Below are 22,587 nucleotides of genomic sequence, written 5' to 3'. Positions count from 1 at the left end.
TCATCTACACTGCTCCCATCCCCTTAACATCCCCCTCATCCCATCACTCATCTACACTGCTCCCATCCCCCTCATCCCATCACTCAGCTACACTGCTCCCATCTCCCTAACATCCCCCTCATCCCATCACTCACCTACACTGCTCCAATCACCCTAACATCCCCCTCATCCCATCACTCACCTACACTGCTCCAATCACCCTAACATCCCCCTCATCCCATCACTCACCTACACTGCTCCAATCACCCTAACATCCCCCTCATCCCATCACTCACCTACACTTCTCCCATCACCCTCACATCCCACTCATCCCATAACTTTCATCTACTCTTCCATCACCCTAACATCCCCCTCATCGCATCACTCTCATCTACACTTCTCCCATCACCCTCACATCCCACTCATCCCATAACTTTCATCTACTCTTCCATCCCCCTAACATCCCCCTCATCCCATCACTCACCTACACTGCTCCAATCACCCTAACATCCCCCTCATCCCATCACTCTCATCTACACTTCTCCCATCACCATAACATCCCCCTCATCCTGTCACTCAGGTACACTGTTACCATTACCCTAACATCCCCTTCAGCCCATCACTCTTACCTACACTGCTCCCATCCCCCTTAACATTCCCCTCATCCCATCACACTCACCTACACTGCTCCCATCTCAATAACATCCCCCTCATCCCATCACTCACCTACACTGCTCCCATCACCCTAACATTCCCCTCATCCCATCACTCTCATCTACACTTCTCCCATCACCCTAACATCCACCTCATCCCCTCACTCACGTACACTGTTACCATTACCCTAACATCCCCTTCATCCCATCACTCACCTACACTGCTCCCATCCCCCTAACATCCCCCTCATCCCATCACTCTCATCGACACATCTCCCATCATCCTAACATCCCCCTCATCCCGTCACTCACTTATACTGTTCCTATCTCCCTAATATCCCTCTCATCTGATCACTCATCTACACTGCTCCCATCTCCCTAACATCCCCCTCATCCCATAACTCTCATCTACTCTTCTCCCATCACCCTAACATCCCCGTCATCCCGTCACTCACGTACACTGTTACCATTACCCTAACATCCCCTTCATCCCATCACTCTTACCTACACTGCTCCCAACTCCCTAACATCCCCCTCATCCCATCATGCTCATCGACACTGCTCCCATCTCCTTAACATTTCCCTCATCCCATCACTCTGACCTACACTGCTCCCATCTCCCTAACATTCCCCTCACCCCATCACTCTCACCTACACTGCTCCCATCTCCCTAACATCCCCCTCATCCCATCACTCTCACCTACAATGCTCCCATCCCCTAACATCCCCCTCATCCCATCACTCACCTACACTGCTCCCACCCCCTAACATTCCCCTCATCCCATCACTCTCATCTACACTGCTCCCATCACACTAACATTCCCCTCACCCATCACTCTCACCTATACTGCTCCCATCTCCCTAACATCCCCTTCATCCCATCACTCACCGACACTGCTCCCATCTCCCTAACATTCCCCTCATCCCATCACTCGTCTACACTGCTCATATCTCCCTAACATCCCCCTCACCCAGTCACTCTCACCTTCACTGCTCCCATCTCCCTAACATCCCCCTCATCCCATCACTCACCTACACTGGTCCCATCACCCTAACATCCCCCTCATCCCACCACTCTCACCTACATTCCTCACATGTCCCTAACATCCTCTCATCTCATAACAATCACAAAGCAGCAATTTAACAGCACAAACCATTCACTTATTTATTTTAAAGTATTTTTTGCCTTCTTGGTTCTGAGGTTTTGTCTACTTGAAGGCCAGAAGAATTAAAAATCTCTTCTTTTCTGGAAGGGAATAAAATAAATGGTATGATTGTTAAACACTGTACCTTACAAATCCCATATAGATCTTGTGTTTATGTTTTGATCTCCAGTTCTTATTGGTTTGTGCCAAGTTTATTTAATCCTGTTATTGTAAAATGCCTTTACTGTAGTTTGAATGCATTGCAATAGTTCTGATGTATATCAATGTCATATGTGAGAACAGAGTGGCAGTTCAGCACAATAATTCAGCGGGAGCTTTACAATCCTTGTGTCTTTCTTACCTCCACCATTCATGAAACTTCAGTGCTGCCCATTTTCTACTTGAGACCAAGTTCAACGCTCCCTTGATCTCCTTATTCCTCAGGGTGTATATGATGGGGTTTACCAATGGAGTCACCACAGTATAAAGCAGGGATAGAACCTTGTTAACTAGCAATGAATGACTATTGTAAGGAACAACATACACCATGATCATAGTTGCATAGTATGTGGACACAACCCCCAGATGAGAGCTGCAGGTGGAGAAGACTTTCTCCTTCCCCTTGGCTGATGGGATCCTGAGGATGGCTTTGATGATACAGCCATATGTAACTGTTATGAAGAGGAATGGGAACAGAGTGGCTGCAGAGGAGAGCAAGGACACCACTATCTCCACAGTGGAGGTGTCAGAGCAAGAGAGCTTCAAAATAGGAGCAAAGTCACAGAAAAAATGGTCAATGACGTGAAGGCCACAGAAACGTACTCTGGATAGAAAGCCTAAAGTAATTGATATGATCAGAAAACCCCCGGCCCAGGAGCTAAGAGCCAGGTGGAGGCAGAAACGGGAGTCCATAACAAGGGCATAATGTAGTGGGTTACAAATGGCCAATAATCGGTCATAAGACATCACAGTAAGAAGGAAACTCTCTGTTGCAGCAAGAGAACCAAACAGGTAGAACTGTATGAAGCAGCCAGTGACAGACATAGTGACCCTGTCTCTCAATAGCACATGCAACATGTTAGGGGCAATGTTTGTGGTGAACAAGATTTCAGACAGTGAGAGATTGCAGAGGAAAAAGTACATGGGAGAATGCAGGAGCTTACAGGACCACACCAACATAATAATCAGGAGGTTCCCGAAAACGGTCAGCATATAAATAACAAGGAACACAGTAAAGAGTAAAATGCGATAGCTGTGAAGGGTCTGAAACCCCAGGATCAGGACTTCGGTGAGGACGGTCTGGTTCTGAGAACTCATTACCTGTACAAAGATAGATGGCACCACTTTGTATATGAGGAAGATAAACAATGCCAGGGACTGAAACCTGTAACAAAGAGTTAGCAAGCACTGTGTAATATCTCATTACACCAATGTATAATCCATTATTACATGTAGCTTGTGACGGTCGGGGTAAATATGGTTGCTGTTAATAAAGATTAAGCCTTCCATTACCCCACCTGTCAGTAATACAGTACATTGTATCATGCTATATGGTTTATATACTGTATGTTATGTATATATGTATGTATATGTCTTTGTTTGGTTCCAGCACCCCAGGAATCAGGGGTTTATATGTTTGCATGTGATTGTTGCAACTTGGTCTGTTACCTTTCCTTGTATCCTTGTTATGTTGCAAATGTTATGTTGCAGTTCTACCCACCAATCAGGGCCTGGGCATGTAGGCAGCACCTTTCTACACAACAATTAGGGCCTGGGCATGTAGGCAGCACATTGCTACCCACCAACCAGGGACTGGGCATGTAGGCAGCACCTGGCCCTGAATGGGGGGGGGGAGTGATGGAGAGAGAGACACGGGGAGAGACACTGCGGGGAGTGAGAGAAACACTAGGTGGAGGGAGAAAGAGAGGGAGACACACTGGGGGGAGGGAGTGAGAAACACTGGGAGAGGGAGAGACTGGGGAAGAGGAGAGGGAGACTGTGGAAGAGGGGAGAGGTCCTGATGTGGTAGGGAGAGAGAGATAAATAATACAGCATAAATGGGGACGCTATTAGACAAATATCATAATATTTATTTTTAAGTGATGTAATTTGTGTTATAAATACTTTTTATGATGTGTCCCGGTTTTTACTTTTGAAAGTCTGGTCACCCTAGCTGGCGGTCAACATCATGGTGGGCGCGGGGGCTGCGGAGGTATGGCGGCTGAAGAGAAATGGCTCCAAAGAGGCCAGGAGAGGAGCACGCCCCAGCGCAGTGACATCTGGAGGAGCCGGAGCACGCCCCTGTCTCATGATCACCTATCCCCAGGGAGCTCCAGCAGGACCAGGAAGAGATCAACGAAGCGCCCCCGCAGCTCCCCAGCTAAACGGAGGGATGAAGGTCAGGCAGAGATGGCAGAATTGAGGGGCTTGGGAGGAGGATGAGTTTTGGGGGCTGAGGGTTATTCTTTGGGTCAGGGGGGTCACTTGGGAGTATTGACCAGCAGGGGAGATCCAACAGTAACCCCCTTGCGTTTGATTATGGGGATCCCTGATCCCTGGGCAGCATTTAAAACGGGAATAAATAAATAATACATAATACTGGTAGGTAGGAGTGGATGACACTGGGAAAGCAAATGGGAGAAGGAAAAAAGGAGGGGGGGGAGGGAAGGGATGTAGCGAAGAGGTGGATGAATGCCCCCTCAAATGGATTGCCTTTGTGACCCAGAAAAAAAACATATTAACAGATGCCAGCAAACAATACAATAAACAGTGATCCAATACTAGTATACTGCCTGCACGCACGCCTGCAGCCCAAGCAATTTGTGAACTTGGCTGCAGGAGATTGTAGACGCGTGGCGGACGCGTCACAAAGCTGGTTCACCCTCATTGGCTGAACCAGCTCATGTGCGCTGATGCCTTGTGATTTTGATTACATCAAGCAGGGGGCCTCGAGAAATTTCATGGATGAAAAGGGGACACGGCATAAAAAGTTTGCTCACCCTTGTCCTAGCAGACAGAGTCTGCAGAGAGTTACAGAGGTGTGGCTGTGACAGGGAGAAACTGCAGTGTCCTCTCCATTGCTGGTCTCAGGCCTGAAAACCAGTCCAGCAAGAAGAGAGAACAGGGGAAACGTATGCTAGGAGGTCCCTGCCACTAGGTATGCAAGGTATCCCCCCAGTTTCCCCAGATAAGCATGTGTGTTGTCTAGGTATTTGTACTTTTGTGTATATACTTTTCCAATAAATTAATTTTATAAACTCTCGTGTTTCTGTCTGGCGATATTGATCCCGGGTATTTGTCCTGGTCTCCCGTGACAATACTAATATTTATAATCATTCGAATTATTATGAGCTATATTATGTTATCCCAACTGGCCTTTAACTCTTTGTTTCCCCCCTCCATGTGTTACCCTAATGTTCTCATATTACGCATGCAGTCTATATAAAGTACCAGTGTATATGTGCACCCTGGAGCATCGATTCCCTATACAATATTACATTGTAAAGCATTGTATACCGGGTCAGTGATGGGTAAGTGTAAATAGAATAACATACCTGCATCCTCAGTGAGAATACTGTATGTTGGTCGGTTCTGATGTTGCTATAAAGCAAGGAGAGTAGGTGGGAAATATTATCATCCAAGTAATGGATCAGAGATAAACTTAATCACTTAACTGAAAAACCAAAGTCGGTGAATAACCTTTTTTTATCTGGTGTTCCTGGAACGAAACCGCAGAACAGTGCAAACATCAAAGCCACGACCGACAGACCGGCTACTCAGCCAGGTCACTGCAACCAACTTGCTCTATTCTTCCTACAAACTAGATCTATACTGAACATGTCTCTGGCTTCATTCTTACAGTGAATTTACTATATAAACCTTTATAAGTCAAATAAATGTACTTGTTACGTACTGGTTGTCAATGTGTGTATTTATAGGGTTTTGCTGGGTAATAATCTGCATTCTGACATAGGGAACTTTATAAAATAATGTGTATCTTACACCATGTGCTGACTACAATGATATTATTCTTGATGGTTAAAGCAAAAACAAACAAATACTTCAAGAGTTTATTCCATAAATTCAAGTGAGTGGTAAATTACTAATTGTCTTATGTGCCAGAAGGTGCCTTATGATGTAGCACTGCTTAGCATATTTGGCTCTTATTGCTTTTCCACATACACGTGCTGCAATGATAACGTGTGAACGCTGTGCCCTCTCTCGGTGTCCTCTCTGTGCCCTCTCTGTTAGGGTGACCAGATGTCGCGGTTTAGCCGGGACAGTCCCATTTTTTTTAATGCCTGTCTCGGCTGCCCGACATTCTTTAAAATGTCCATTTTTTTGTGGCTGTCCCAGTTTTGACCATCAGAGCAGTGGGGGGCAACAGAGAGCAGATAATGCAGGGAGGAGAGCAGTGGCCGGGTCTGAGCTGCGGAGCCCCAGCAGTGAGACCCAGATGTGTCAGTGAGAACTTCCGGTGTCTGCTGCAAAGGCTCAAAATGGCTACCCCATGCAGGTAGGGTCCAGAATGGGACACACACACTAACTCACACAATGAGGGGGAGGAAGAGAGGGAGAGACACAGCATGGAGAGAGTGACACAGAGACACCATGGGGAGAGAGACAGCATGGGGAGAGAGAGACACAGCATGGGGGGAGAGAGAGACAGACACAACATGAGGAGAGAGAGACACAGAGACAGCATGGGAGAGAGAGACAGAGAGTGGGGGGGGAGAGAGAGAGACAGAGAATGGGGAGAGAGAGATACACAGAGAATGGGGGGGAGAGAGAGACAGAGAATAGGGGACAAAGAGAGACAGAGAATGGGGGAGAGGGAGACAGAGAATTGGGGAGAGAGAGACACACATATAATGGGGGGGAGAGAGAGAGACAGAGAATGGGGGACAGAGAGAGACTGAGAATGGGGGGGAGAGACAGAGAATGGAGGAGAGAGACCGAGAATGGGAGAGCGAGAGACACAGAAAATGGGAGAGAGAGACACAGAGAATGGGGGGAGAGAGAGATACAGAGAATGGAGGAGAGAGAGAGACAGAGAATGGGGGAGAGAGACACAAAGAATGGGGGAGAGAGAGACACAGAGAATGGGGGAGAGACAGAGAATGGGGGAGAGACAGAGAATGGGAGAAAGAAAATGGGAAGGGTGGAATGAGAATGTAGGGATATGAGGGAGGGAGAATGGGGTGTGTGTGAGAGAAGGGGAGCAGAGCAGGGCAGAGAGACAGAAAGGAGAAGAGGCGCAGTTGGTGATGTGATTTGTTTTATAAAAATGTATTTAATGTGCCCCGGTTTTTACTTTTGTAAATCTGGTCACCCTACTCTCTGTGCTCTCTCTGTGCCCTCTCTGTGCCCCAATTCAAAAATACAACCCACTTTCAGACCATAGAAAGTGTCCAGTGACCTGTATCCTATATATTGTTATAAGACATTTCCACACCGAGAGGGAAACCAGTGAAACATAAGGCATAACATAAGTCCTCCAAACTTTCCCTGATCTCTGCCGGGTGTTTCTCAGACAGTGAAGGAGTTTGCCAACTCTGCAGCTCTCCAGACTGTGTTACATATGACTCCATGTATCCCATCACTCACCTAAACTGCTCCCATCCCCCTCATCCCATCACTCATCTACACTGCTCCCATCCCCTTAACATCCCCCTCATCCCATCACTCATCTACACTGCTCCCATCCCCCTCATCCCATCACTCACCTAAACTGCTCCCATCCCCCTCATCCCATCACTCAGCTACACTGCTCCTATCTCCCTAACATCCCCCTCATCCCATCACTCACCTACACTGCTCCAATCACCCTAACATCCCCCTCATCCCATCACTCACCTACACTGCTCCAATCACCCTAACATCCCCCTCATCCCATCACTCACCTACACTGCTCCCACCCCCTAACATCCCCCTCATCGCATCACTCTCATCTACACTTCTCCCATCACCCTCACATCCCACTCATCCCATAACTTTCATCTACTCTTCCATCACCCTAACATCCCCCTCATCCCATCACTCACGTACACTGTTACCATTATCCTAACATCCCCTTCATCCCATCACTCTTACCTACACTGCTCCCATCCCCCTAACATCCCCCTCATCCCATCACTCACCTACACTGCTCCAATCACCCTAACATCCCCCTCATCCCATCACTCTCATCTACACTTCTCCCATCACCCTAACATCCCCCTCATCCCATAACTCATCTACACTTCTCCCATCACCATAACATCCCCCTCATCCTGTCACTCAGGTACACTGTTACCATTACCCTAACATCCCCTTCAGCCCATCACTCTTACCTACACTGCTCCCATCCCCCTTAACATTCCCCTCATCCCATCACACTCACCTACACTGCTCCCATCTCAATAACATCCCCCTCATCCCATCACTCACCTACACTGCTCCCATCACCCTAACATTCCCCTCATCCCATCACTCTCATCTACACTTCTCCCATCACCCTAACATCCACCTCATCCCCTCACTCACGTACACTGTTACCATTACCCTAACATCCCCTTCATCCCATCACTCACCTACACTGCTCCCATCCCCCTAACATCCCCCTCATCCCATCACTCTCATCGACACATCTCCCATCATCCTAACATCCCCCTCATCCCGTCACTCACTTATACTGTTCCTATCTCCCTAATATCCCTCTCATCTGATCACTCATCTACACTGCTCCCATCTCCCTAACATCCCCCTCATCCCATAACTCTCATCTACTCTTCTCCCATCACCCTAACATCCCCGTCATCCCGTCACTCACGTACACTGTTACCATTACCCTAACATCCCCTTCATCCCATCACTCTTACCTACACTGCTCCCAACTCCCTAACATCCCCCTCATCCCATCACGCTCATCGACACTGCTCCCATCTCCTTAACATTTCCCTCATCCCATCACTCTGACCTACACTGCTCCCATCTCCCTAACATTCCCCTCACCCCATCACTCTCACCTACACTGCTCCCATCTCCCTAACATCCCCCTCATCCCATCACTCTCACCTACAATGCTCCCATCCCCTAACATCCCCCTCATCCCATCACTCACCTACACTGCTCCCACCCCCTAACATTCCCCTCATCCCATCACTCTCATCTACACTGCTCCCATCACACTAACATTCCCCTCACCCATCACTCTCACCTATACTGCTCCCATCTCCCTAACATCCCCTTCATCCCATCACTCACCGACACTGCTCCCATCTCCCTAACATTCCCCTCATCCCATCATTCGCCTACACTGCTCATATCTCCCTAACATCCCCCTCACCCAGTCACTCTCACCTTCACTGCTCCCATCTCCCTAACATCCCCCTCATCCCATCACTCACCTACACTGGTCCCATCACCCTAACATCCCCCTCATCCCACCACTCTCACCTACATTCCTCACATGTCCCTAACATCCTCTCATCTCATAACAATCACAAAGCAGCAATTTAACAGCACAAACCATTCACTTATTTATTTTAAAGTATTTTTTGCCTTCTTGGTTCTGAGGTTTTGTCTACTTGAAGGCCAGAAGAATTAAAAATCTCTTCTTTTCTGGAAGGGAATAAAATAAATGGTATGATTGTTAAACACTGTACCTTACAAATCCCATATAGATCTTGTGTTTATGTTTTGATCTCCAGTTCTTATTGGTTTGTGCCAAGTTTATTTAATCCCGTTATTGTAAAATGCCTTTACTGTAGTTTGAATGCATTGCAATAGTTCTGATGTATATCAATGTCATATGTGAGAACAGAGTGGCAGTTCAGCACAATAATTCAGCGGGAGCTTTACAATCCTTGTGTCTTTCTTACCTCCACCATTCATGAAACTTCAGTGCTGCCCATTTTCTACTTGAGACCAAGTTCAACGCTCCCTTGATCTCCTTATTCCTCAGGGTGTATATGATGGGGTTTACCAATGGAGTCACCACAGTATAAAGCAGGGATAGAACCTTGTTAACTAGCAATGAATGACTATTGTAAGGAACAACATACACCATGATCATAGTTGCATAGTATGTGGACACAACCCCCAGATGAGAGCTGCAGGTGGAGAAGACTTTCTCCTTCCCCTTGGCTGATGGGATCCTGAGGATGGCTTTGATGATACAGCCATATGTAACTGTTATGAAGAGGAATGGGAACAGAGTGGCTGCAGAGGAGAGCAAGGACACCACTATCTCCACAGTGGAGGTGTCAGAGCAAGAGAGCTTCAAAATAGGAGCAAAGTCACAGAAAAAATGGTCAATGACGTGAAGGCCACAGAAACGTACTCTGGATAGAAAGCCTAAAGTAATTGATATGATCAGAAAACCCCCGGCCCAGGAGCTAAGAGCCAGGTGGAGGCAGAAACGGGAGTCCATAACAAGGGCATAATGTAGTGGGTTACAAATGGCCAATAATCGGTCATAAGACATCACAGTAAGAAGGAAACTCTCTGTTGCAGCAAGAGAACCAAACAGGTAGAACTGTATGAAGCAGCCAGTGACAGACATAGTGACCCTGTCTCTCAATAGCACATGCAACATGTTAGGGGCAATGTTTGTGGTGAACAAGATTTCAGACAGTGAGAGATTGCAGAGGAAAAAGTACATGGGAGAATGCAGGAGCTTACAGGACCACACCAACATAATAATCAGGAGGTTCCCGAAAACGGTCAGCATATAAATAACAAGGAACACAGTAAAGAGTAAAATGCGATAGCTGTGAAGGGTCTGAAACCCCAGGATCAGGACTTCGGTGAGGACGGTCTGGTTCTGAGAACTCATTACCTGTACAAAGATAGATGGCACCACTTTGTATATGAGGAAGATAAACAATGCCAGGGACTGAAACCTGTAACAAAGAGTTAGCAAGCACTGTGTAATATCTCATTACACCAATGTATAATCCATTATTACATGTAGCTTGTGATGGTCGGGGTAAATATGGTTGCTGTTAATAAAGGTTAAGCCTTCCATTACCCCACCTGTCAGTAATACAGTACATTGTATCATGCTATATGGTTTATATACTGTATGTTATGTATATATGTATGTATATGTCTTTGTTTGGTTCCAGCACCCCAGGAATCAGGGGTTTATATGTTTGCATGTGATTGTTGCAACTTGGTCTGTTACCTTTCCTTGTATCCTTGTTATGTTGCAAATGTTATGTTGCAGTTCTACCCACCAATCAGGGCCTGGGCATGTAGGCAGCACCTTTCTACACAACAATTAGGGCCTGGGCATGTAGGCAGCACATTGCTACCCACCAACCAGGGACTGGGCATGTAGGCAGCACCTGGCCCTGAATGGGGGGGGGGAGTGATGGAGAGAGAGACACGGGGAGAGACACTGCGGGGAGTGAGAGAAACACTAGGTGGAGGGAGAAAGAGAGGGAGACACACTGGGGGGAGGGAGTGAGAAACACTGGGAGAGGGAGAGACTGGGGAAGAGGAGAGGGAGACTGTGGAAGAGGGGAGAGGTCCTGATGTGGTAGGGAGAGAGAGATAAATAATACAGCATAAATGGGGACGCTATTAGACAAATATCATAATATTTATTTTTAAGTGATGTAATTTGTGTTATAAATACTTTTTATGATGTGTCCCGGTTTTTACTTTTGAAAGTCTGGTCACCCTAGCTGGCGGTCAACATCATGGTGGGCGCGGGGGCTGCGGAGGTATGGCGGCTGAAGAGAAATGGCTCCAAAGAGGCCAGGAGAGGAGCACGCCCCAGCGCAGTGACATCTGGAGGAGCCGGAGCACGCCCCTGTCTCATGATCACCTATCCCCAGGGAGCTCCAGCAGGACCAGGAAGAGATCAACGAAGAACCCCCGCAGCTCCCCCAGCTAAACGGAGGGATGAAGGTCAGGCAGAGATGGCAGAATTGAGGGGCTTGGGAGGAGGATGAGTTTTGGGGGCTGAGGGTTATTCTTTGGGTCAGGGGGGTCACTTGGGAGTATTGACCAGCAGGGGAGATCCAACAGTAACCCCCTTGCGTTTGGTTATGGGGATCCCTGATCCCTGGGCAGCATTTAAAACGGGAATAAATAAATAATACATAATACTGGTAGGTAGGAGTGGATGACACTGGGAAAGCAAATGGGAGAAGGAAAAAAGGAGGGGGGGGGGAAGGGATGTAGCGAAGAGGTGGATGAATGCCCCCTCAAATGGATTGCCTTTGTGACCCAGAAAAAAACATATTAACAGATGCCAGCAAACAATACAATAAACAGTGATCCAATACTAGTATACTGCCTGCACGCACGCCTGCAGCCCAAGCAATTTGTGAACTTGGCTGCAGGAGATTGTAGACGCGTGGCGGACGCGTCACAAAGCTGGTTCACCCTCATTGGCTGAACCAGCTCATGTGCGCTGACGCCTTGTGATTTTGATTACATCAAGCAGGGGGCCTCGAGAAATTTCATGGATGAAAAGGGGACACGGCATAAAAAGTTTGCTCACCCTTGTCCTAGCAGACAGAGTCTGCAGAGAGTTACAGAGGTGTGGCTGTGACAGGGAGAAACTGCAGTGTCCTCTCCATTGCTGGTCTCAGGCCTGAAAACCAGTCCAGCAAGAAGAGAGAACAGGGGAAACGTATGCTAGGAGGTCCCTGCCACTAGGTATGCAAGGTATCCCCCCAGTTTCCCCAGATAAGCATGTGTGTTGTCTAGGTATTTGTACTTTTGTGTATATACTTTTCCAATAAATTAATTTTATAAACTCTCGTGTTTCTGTCTGGCGATATTGATCCCGGGTATTTGTCCTGGTCTCCCGTGACAATACTAATATTTATAATCATTCGAATTATTATGAGCTATATTATGTTATCCCAACTGGCCTTTAACTCTTTGTTTCCCCCCTCCATGTGTTACCCTAATGTTCTCATATTACGCATGCAGTCTATATAAAGTACCAGTGTATATGTGCACCCTGGAGCATCGATTCCTTATACAATATTACATTGTAAAGCATTGTATACCGGGTCAGTGATGGGTAAGTGTAAATAGAATAACATACCTGCATCCTCAGTGAGAATACTGTATGTTGGTCGGTTCTGATGTTGCTATAAAGCAAGGAGAGTAGGTGGGAAATATTATCATCCAAGTAATGGATCAGAGATAAACTTAATCACTTAACTGAAAAACCAAAGTCGGTGAATAACCTTTTTTTATCTGGTGTTCCTGGAACGAAACCGCAGAACAGTGCAAACATCAAAGCCACGACCGACAGACCGGCTACTCAGCCAGGTCACTGCAACCAACTTGCTCTATTCTTCCTACAAACTAGATCTATACTGAACATGTCTCTGGCTTCATTCTTACAGTGAATTTACTATATAAACCTTTATAAGTCAAATAAATGTACTTGTCACGTACTGGTTGTCAATGTGTGTATTTATAGGGTTTTGCTGGGTAATAATCTGCATTCTGACAAAGGGAACTTTATAAAATAATGTGTATCTTACACCATGTGCTGACTACAATGATATTATTCTTAATGGTTAAAGCAAAAACAAACAAATACTTCAAGAGTTTATTCCATAAATTCAAGTGAGTGGTAAATTACTAATTGTCTTATGTGCCAGAAGGTGCCTTATGATGTAGCACTGCTTAGCATATTTGGCCCTTATTGCTTTTCCACATACACGTGCTGCAATGATAACGTGTGAACGCTGTGCCCTCTCTCGGTGTCCTCTCTGTGCCCTCTCTGTTAGGGTGACCAGATGTCGCGGTTTAGCCGGGACAGTCCCATTTTTTTTAATGCCTGTCTCGGCTGCCCGACATTCTTTAAAATGTCCATTTTTTTGTGGCTGTCCCAGTTTTGACCATCAGAGCAGTGGGGGGCAACAGAGAGCAGATAATGCAGGGAGGAGAGCAGTGGCCGGGTCTGAGCTGCGGAGCCCCAGCAGTGAGACCCAGATGTGTCAGTGAGAACTTCCGGTGTCTGCTGCAAAGGCTCAAAATGGCTACCCCATGCAGGTAGGGTCCAGAATGGGACACACACACTAACTCACACAATGAGGGGGAGGAAGAGAGGGAGAGACACAGCATGGAGAGAGTGACACAGAGACACCATGGGGAGAGAGACAGCATGGGGAGGGAGAGACACAGCATGGGGGGAGAGAGAGACAGACACAACATGAGGAGAGAGAGACACAGAGACAGCATGGGGGAGAGAGACAGAGAGTGGGGGGGGGAGAGAGAGAGACAGAGAGTGGGGGGGGAGAGAGAGAGACAGAGAATGGGGAGAGAGAGATACACAGAGAATGGGGGGGAGAGAGAGACAGAGAATAGGGGACAAAGAGAGACAGAGAATGGGGGAGAGGGAGACAGAGAATTGGGGAGAGAGAGACACACATATAATGGGGGGGAGAGAGAGAGACAGAGAATGGGGGACAGAGAGAGACTGAGAATGGGGGGGAGAGACAGAGAATTGAGGAGAGAGACCGAGAATGGGAGAGCGAGAGACACAGAAAATGGGAGAGAGAGACACAGAGAATGGGGGGAGAGAGAGATACAGAGAATGGAGGAGAGAGAGAGACAGAGAATGGGGGAGAGAGACACAAAGAATGGGGGAGAGAGAGACACAGAGAATGGGGGAGAGACAGAGAATGGGGGAGAGACAGAGAATGGGAGAAAGAAAATGGGAAGGGTGGAATGAGAATGTAGGGGTGGAGGGGGGAGAACGAGAATGGAGGGATATGAGGGAGGAAGAATGGGGTGTGTGTGAGAGAAGGGGAGCAGAGCAGGGCAGAGAGACAGAAAGGAGAAGAGGCGCAGTTGGTGATGTGATTTGTTTTATAAAAATGTATTTAATGTGCCCCGGTTTTTACTTTTGTAAATCTGGTCACCCTACTCTCTGTGCTCTCTCTGTGCCCTCTCTGTGCCCCAATTCAAAAATACAACCCACTTTCAGACCATAGAAAGTGTCCAGTGACCTGTATCCTATATATTGTTATAAGACATTTCCACACCCGAGAGGGAAACCAGTGAAACATAAGGCATAACATAAGTCCTCCAAACTTTCCCTGATCTCTGCCGGGTGTTTCTCAGACAGTGAAGGAGTTTGCCAACTCTGCAGCTCTCCAGACTGTGTTACATATGACTCCATGTACCCGAGTTCTGCACATGCACCCTTCCCTGTACCAGCGCCTGCTTATTCTGTACGTATTGGGGAAACTTCCAGCTGGGATCCACTGTAACCAAGTTTGTAGCAGGTCATTCAGAGGACAGTTTCTATGTAACCCAGCATTGTTATTTAAGGAATGTCATGAGAAATGTTCTCTTATTATTCATTACAAACAAAAAGGTCTAGTGTTAGAAAGATGTTCTGTAAACTAAAGAGATTAGTATATTACAGAATTCAGCATATTAATATACTGTATAATGGCAATACTCCTGTTTTGATCTCACAGCTTTATACTGAGTTTTATACTGAGTATTATACTTATATACTGAGTATTATACTGATACTGTTCTACAGTATACTGAGTATTATACGGAGTATTATACGTATACTATACTGAGTATTATACATATACTATACTGAGTAGTATACGGAGTATTATACTTATACTATACTGAGTATGATGCTTATACTATTAGACTTATATACTGAGTATTATACTGATACTGTACTATAGTGTGTATTATACGGAGTATTATACTATACTGAGTATTATACTGAATATTATACGTATACTATACTGAGTATTATACTGAGTATTGTACGTATACTATACTGAGTATTATTTTACCATTCATTGTTGTTTTCAGTAACAGAATCTGCTCAGATATTCTGAATAATTCCAGTTTCCCCACAAGAAGAGACTTGTGTTTACAAAATGTTCTAAATGCTGAAATAATTGTGATACATTTTAACAGCTGAGGCATGTTAAAGTAATTGAATCATTATATTATTTATATGTGGTTATTTAGTAACAGAAAACATAACATAATATAATTGCAGTGTTACTGAATAACTGAAGCTTATTTCACATTGTAATATTGTTGGAAGGAGTAATATAACTAACTGTGAGGGGGGTCCCAGTGCAGTAACACAGAATAGGAAGATTCCCCCTTACCCAGAGCTGCGTCTCCCACATCTTATATTCACTGAAGAATTCCCCAAAATATCCTCACATTATGAGTAGAGATGTTCTCCTGCACAATAAGAGTGATTTGCAGCTGGTGTATTCCACACCAGGACAGAGTCAGGTAGCGATGGGAATAACATACATTACCAGCCAGGGGCTTTTATACGAGTGGTGAGCCGCTTCTCCTCTGTTTAATTAGGATCTTTGATGAGACCCAAAGGGATAAATCCGTCACGGACACAGCTGTCCATTTGGGAACAGAGCACTAATGGCTCAGTTCTGAGAGCTGTGATTATAGTGCTGCTGCCTTTCTGTATGTTTTGATATATAGCACACAGCAATAAGGCTCAGTCATGTTTGTCACATAATGTCCTTGCGGACATAGACATCCCACCCCCCACACCCCCCCCCCATGTTCCACTGCTACACACAGAACAGCAGGACACAAATGTGGGTGAAAATAACCAGAATAAATACAATTCTCAATCTTATACATAAATTAAGAGGACCTTACAGCACTAATTGTATACCACCCACCACCTGTGGTGAGCCAATCCAAACTCCAAAGCAACATTCCATAAGAGCAAACCACCAGACCGATATACACATACTGCTATACCCATATATCCAGTGACACACACTGCTAGACCCATGTACCCAGTAACACACACTGCTATACCCATATACCCAGTGACACACACTGCTATACCATATACCCAGTGACACACACCGCTATACACATATACCCAGTGACACACACTGCTATACACATATTCCCAGTGACACACACTGCTATACCCATATACCCAGTGACACACACTGCTATACCCATATACCTAGTGGCACACACTGCTATACCCTTATACCCAGTAACACACACTGATATACCATATACCCAGTGACACACACCGCTATACACATATTCCCAGTGACACACACTGCTATACCCATATACCTAGTGGCACACACTGCTATACCCTTATACTTAGTAACACACACTGCTATACCCTTATACCCAGTAACACACACTGCTATACCATATACACAGTGACACACACCGCTATACACATATTCCCAGTGACACACACTGCTATACCCATATACCCAGTGACACACACTGCTATACCCATATACCCAGTGACACACACTGCTATACCCATATACCTAGTGACACACACTGCTATACCCAGTGCTTGACAAGTCACACAAAAATCTACTCGCCGAACCAAAAAATCTACTTGCCACCTAGCCCCGCCCCCAATTTAAAAAAATTGCATAAATTCTTAATAAGAATTGAGTGTGTGATTGTGTGACTAGTCTGGGTGGGTGGGTAAGTGTGTGACTAGTCTTGGTGGGTGGGTGTGGGACTAGTCTGGGTAGGTGGCTGGGTGAGCGTGTGACTTGTCTGGGTGGGTGAGTGGGTGACTAGTCTGAGTGGGTAGGTTGGTGAGTGTGTGACTAGTCTTTGAGTGACTGACTGACAGGGTGACTGGGTGGGTGACTGACTTACTGACTGGGTGCGTGACTGTCAGGGTGGGTGACTGGCTGGGTGACTGACTTACTGACTGGGTGCGTGACTGTCAGGGTGGGTGACTGGCTGGGTGGATGACTGACTGGGTGGATGACTGACAGGGTGGGCGATTACCGGGTGGGTGACTGACTGGGTGGATGACTGACTGGGTGGGTGACTGACTTACTGACTGGGTGGATGACTGACTGGGTGGATGACTGACTGGGTGGATGACTGACTGGGTGGATGACTGACTGGGTGGGTGATTACCGGGTGGGTGACTGACTGGCTGGGTGATTACCGGGTGGGTGACTGACTGGGTGGGTGACTGACTGGGTGGGTGACTAACTGGGTGGGTGACTGACTGACTGACTGGGTGGGTGAGTGATTGACTCGGTGACTGACTGGGTGACAGACTGGGTGGGTGACTGACTGGGTGGATGACTACTTGGCAGGGGACTGACTGGGTGGGTGACTGACTTACTGACTGGGTGGATGACTGACTGGGTGGATGACTGACAGGTGGGTGATTACCGGGTGGGTGACTGACTGGGTGGGTGACTGACTGGGTGACTGACTGGGTGGGTGACTGACTGGGTGGGTGGGTGACTGACTGGGTGGATGACTGACTGGGTGGGTGACTGACTGGGTGGATGACTGACTGGGTGGATGACTGACTGGGTGGATGACTGACTGGGTGGGTGACTGACTGGGTGGGTGATTACCGGGTGGGTGATTACCGGGTGACTGACTGACTGGGTGGGTGACTGACTGGGTGGGTGGTTAACTGACTGGGTGGGTGGGTGGGTGGGTGAATGACTGGGTGGGTGACTGGGTGGATGACTGACTGGGTGGATGACTGACTGGGTGGATGACTGACTGGGTGATTACTGGGTGGGTGACTGACTGGGTGGGTGATTACCGGGTGGGTGACTGACTGGGTGGGTGACTGACTGGGTGGGTGGTTAACTGACTGGGTGGGTGAATGACTGGGTGGGTGACTGACTGGGTGGGTGACTGACTGACTGAGTGGGTGACTGACTTTGTGACTGACTGACAGGGTGGGTGACTGACTGGGTGGGTGACTAACTGGGTGGGTGACTGACTGACTGACTGGGTGGGTGACTGACTGGGTGGATGACTGACTGGGCAGGAGACTGACTGGGTGGGTGACTGACTGGGTGACTGACTGACTGGGTGGGTGACTGACTGGGTGGGTGACTGACTGGGTGGGTGACTGACTGGGTGGGTGGATGACTGACTGGGTGACTGACTGACTGGGTAAGTGACTGACTGGGTGGGTGACTGACTGGGTGGGTGACTGACTGACTGAGTGGGTGACTGACTGACTGACACATGACTGACTGGGTGGTTGACCGACTGACTGGGTGGGTGACTTACTGGGTGGGTGACAGACTGACTAGGTGGGTGGGTAACTGACTTTGTGGGTGGGTGACTGGGTGGGTGACTGGGTGACTGACTGACTGGGTGGGTGACTGACTGGGTGGGTGACTGACTGACTAGGTGGGTGGGTAACTGACTTGACTGACTGGGTGGGTGACTGACTGGGCGACTGACTGGATGGGTGGGTAACTGACTGGGTGGGTGGGTGAATGACTGACACTTGACTGACTGGGTGACTGACTGGGTGACTGACTGACTGGGTGGGTGACTGACTGGGTGGGTGACTGATTGGATGGGTGGGTAACTGACTGGGTGGGTGACTGACTGACACTTGACTGACTGGGTGGGTGACTGATTGGGTGGGTGATGCAGTGACTGACTGGGTGACTGACTGACTGGGTGGGTGACTGTCTGGGTGGGTGACTGACTGGGTGGGTGACTGACTGGGTGACTGACTGACTGGGTGGGTGACTGACTGGGTGGGTGACTGACTGGATGGGTGACTGATTGGGTGGGTGACTGACTGGGTGGGTGACTGACTGACTGACTGGGTGGGTTACTGACTGACTGGGTGACTGACTGGTTGGGTGGGTTACAAACTGAATGACTGGGTGGGTGGGTGAGTGACTGCTTGGGTAAGTGACTTGGTGACTGACTGACTGGGTGACTGACTGACTGGGTGACTGACTGTGGGTTACTGACTGACTGGGTGGGTGACTGACTGACTGGGTGGGTGACTGACTGAATGACTGGGTGGATGAGTGACTGACTGGGTAAGTGATTGACTGGGTGAGTGAATGACTGACTGGGTGACTGACTGTGTGGGTGGGTGACTGACTGGGTGGGTGACTAACTTTGGTAGATGACTGACTGGGTGGGTGACTGACTTTGGTAGATGACTGACTGGGTGGGTGACTGACTGACTGGGTGACTGGGTCAGTAGGTAACTGACTGGGTAGGTGACTGACTTGACCTTGTTTGGGTGACTGACTGGGTGGGTGACTGCCTGGGTACAATTCATATTAAAAAGACCACCGTCACCCCAACACATTTTAAAAAGACCCCCACTAAGGGCGCATGTGTGGCGGGCATGGTGCAGGAGGTGTAAAGCAGAGGCTCCAATACCCGTCGGCATTTCTAAGCTAATTAAAGGAATTTTCGGCGCAGCCACCCGGGACCCAAACACAGCATTGGGACCGTGAAGTCGCACTGATTAATAAAATACTAAGCACGAGGAGCCATGGCGACAACTAGGCTGAAAAACAAGCGCAAGACAGACGTGCGCTCCTACTTCACTGGGGGAAGTAAAGCACGGCCAGAGGGGACTCCGGCGGTGTCAGATTTGGATTCTGCCCCGGAGGTGGAGGGGGCATCAGCGGAGCAAACCGGCGTGATAAAGAAAGAAATAGCCCGGCTCCTCATTGACTTAAAAACATTTTTCAGAGGGGAGGTTGAGAGCCTTCGCAAGGATATTCAGCAAATTGGAGCACGCACCAATGAACTTGAGGAAAAGATGAAGGAAAGCGCACGATGCCACGGGGAAACGAGCAAAAGGTTGGGGGACCTGGAAGCCAGAGTGGCAGAGCTGGAAGACCGGCAAGAAGACGGTGAAAACCGAGACCGGCGTAACAACCTGAGGATCAGGGGCATCCCCGAGGAGATCCTGGACCCAGAGGAGCTGATAAGCAGATGGATGACCTTTATCATGCCCGGCAAGACGGAGGCTGAGCTATTGATGGATCGCTGCCACCGTGCCCTGCGGTCGCGCCCCACTCCCAACAACCCTCCCAGATATGTGATCCTCAGGCTGCACCATTATAAGACTAAAGATGAGATTTGTAAAATCACTAGATCAACCCCCACGATGTCCTTCGAGGGTCTCTCACTGGCAGTCTATCAAGACCTTTCCCCGATAACACTGGCACGGCGAAGGGCCCTGCAGCCGATCACTCGGGTGCTGAGAGACAGAGAGGTCCGCTACCAATGGGCTTTTCCGTTTGCCCTCGTGGTTATCCGAAATGTCCGCCCCCACGTGTTGAAACATCTCGCAGAAATAAAGACCTTCCTCAAAAAACTAGGAATTTCTGCTGCAGTTCCTGAATCGGGGGGCCCAGAGACACAGCGGCCACGACTAGCGGAATGGGAAACCGTGTCGACAGAACGCCGCAAAGAAAGGGCTGTCCCAGACACCCAGTCCCCTGCGGAAATGGCAGATGATTCACAAAGTTAACGAGTTATGTTCCAAGTTAAAGATTTTGCCAGCATTGCTTAGTTTGGTCCGCAGGCCTGTGCGGACTACAAAAGAAGCATGACAGGAGCTCCAGCGGAGAGAAAATCCCCCTACAACATATAAAACAAAGATGCGGAAATTTGCCTCCAAAAACAAAATAAAATGGCGTTCTGGGACTCACCTGAGGAAGAAGGACGGTCGGCGGACCGATATCCATGGCGGCTTAGGATTTTCCGGGACAGAGTGTGGAGCAGCACGAGCACGCCCAGGGGGACGTCCGTCCCCGCCCACAGCCAGCCTCCGAATGACGAGACGGAGCAGCGGAGGCGGATGTGACACGGTGGAGGGGCGGGGACCCGGATGCGGAAGTGACGGTGAACCGGAAGTGCGGTGCCGGGGGCTCCCCTCCGGCAGGGGTATGCGAATTTCGCTGCCGGAGAGGGGAACAGTGATCTGGACGGTACCGCCGAGAGGCAGAGCCCCCCTCCCACACCCCCACACCACAGAACGAGGGAGGTTAAGACATAGCAGGCACCCGGGGAGGGAGAGATGCGACTCAGGATGAGACCTCGAAGGAGCATAGGGCGCAAACAATATGAGAGGGCCTAGGAAGAGGAGAGTGCAACCCCTACGGGAGAAGGGAGTGAGGTAGTCAGGTGGACATGAGTCCTAGGGAGCCCAGCAGCGGAGGGGGCGGAGGTACAACAGCTCAGAGGGGGGGCAGTTGGATAGGTCCCCGGATAAGAACCAGACCAGAAGGCAGCAGGGAGGGGGTATTCAAGGACACAGTGGTCCCCCCAGGAGGATACAAGACAGGCATATTAAAACTTTGTTATGTAGTTGAATACCACCGGGTTCAGAGGTGGCGGGCACGAAGATGGACGGTAGATGTCGGCGGGTGGATTGGAGTACACCACAATTCCTCCCCGCAGGCATGCGCTTCGGTGACAGGGGCGTGGGTGTCCCTCACATCCCTGCAAAAGTCCCGGGAACACATGGTCGGCAGTTGAGACCATGGCTCTGGACTGGGAGGGAGGTGGGTCCAGAGAGGCGGAGTTACCACCGGGCAATGAACCTGGGGCCCCTAGAGGCTACCAAGGTTCTTTCTAATTGTTTACGTGTTTGTTGTTCCCCTTGCTTTTCCCCAGTGTCTCCTCCCCTCAATGTACCCTACCCCCACCATGGAGGAGCAAGAGCGAGAGTGAACCATCACCAAAGAAGTCACCACCTACGAACGCGATCTCCCTCGGGTAAGAACCTGCCCCAAATCACACACAGCAACTAACACCCCACACACAAATGGCTGTAACACTGATCTCCCAGAATGTTAAGGGGTTCAACAGCCCAAAAAAAACGCAGGGTAGCTTTCTCCGAATTTAAACGGAGGAACGCAGATGTAGTTTTCCTACAGGAGACTCATTTTAGTAAGCAAAGTAGCCCCAGCTTTCTAGACAAAGGATACCGGCAGTTCTTCCTGGCCTCCGCTAAGGAGAAAAAGAAAGGGGTGGCAATTGTATTTAGTAATAGACTCCCG

At 48.5% G+C, this 22,587-nt stretch overlaps 2 protein-coding genes across 2 annotated transcripts; both read right to left on the bottom strand.

The window, feature by feature from the left end:
- Positions 1–2,134: 2,134 nt before the first annotated feature.
- LOC142463656 (olfactory receptor 11A1-like) lies at positions 2,135–5,337 on the bottom strand. The gene is made up of 4 exons (XM_075566621.1): positions 5,332–5,337; positions 4,777–4,783; positions 4,094–4,157; positions 2,135–3,161 (listed from the first exon to the last, which is right to left on the bottom strand). Exons 1-4 carry the CDS (start codon positions 5,335–5,337, stop codon positions 2,135–2,137), a joined length of 1,104 nt encoding a protein of 367 aa, XP_075422736.1.
- Positions 5,338–9,635: 4,298 nt separating this feature from the next.
- On the bottom strand, positions 9,636–12,836 carry LOC142463655 (olfactory receptor 11A1-like). The gene is made up of 3 exons (XM_075566620.1): positions 12,831–12,836; positions 11,595–11,659; positions 9,636–10,662 (listed from the first exon to the last, which is right to left on the bottom strand). Exons 1-3 carry the CDS (start codon positions 12,834–12,836, stop codon positions 9,636–9,638), a joined length of 1,098 nt encoding a protein of 365 aa, XP_075422735.1.
- Between the last annotated feature and the right edge of the window lie 9,751 nt (positions 12,837–22,587).

The sequence above is a fragment of the Ascaphus truei genome, chromosome 11 (assembly GCF_040206685.1).
Source record: "Ascaphus truei isolate aAscTru1 chromosome 11, aAscTru1.hap1, whole genome shotgun sequence".
Taxonomy (NCBI): Eukaryota; Metazoa; Chordata; class Amphibia; order Anura; family Ascaphidae; genus Ascaphus; species Ascaphus truei.
Note: the sequence above shows the minus strand (reverse complement) of the source record. Positions and strands in the feature narration are given on the sequence as shown.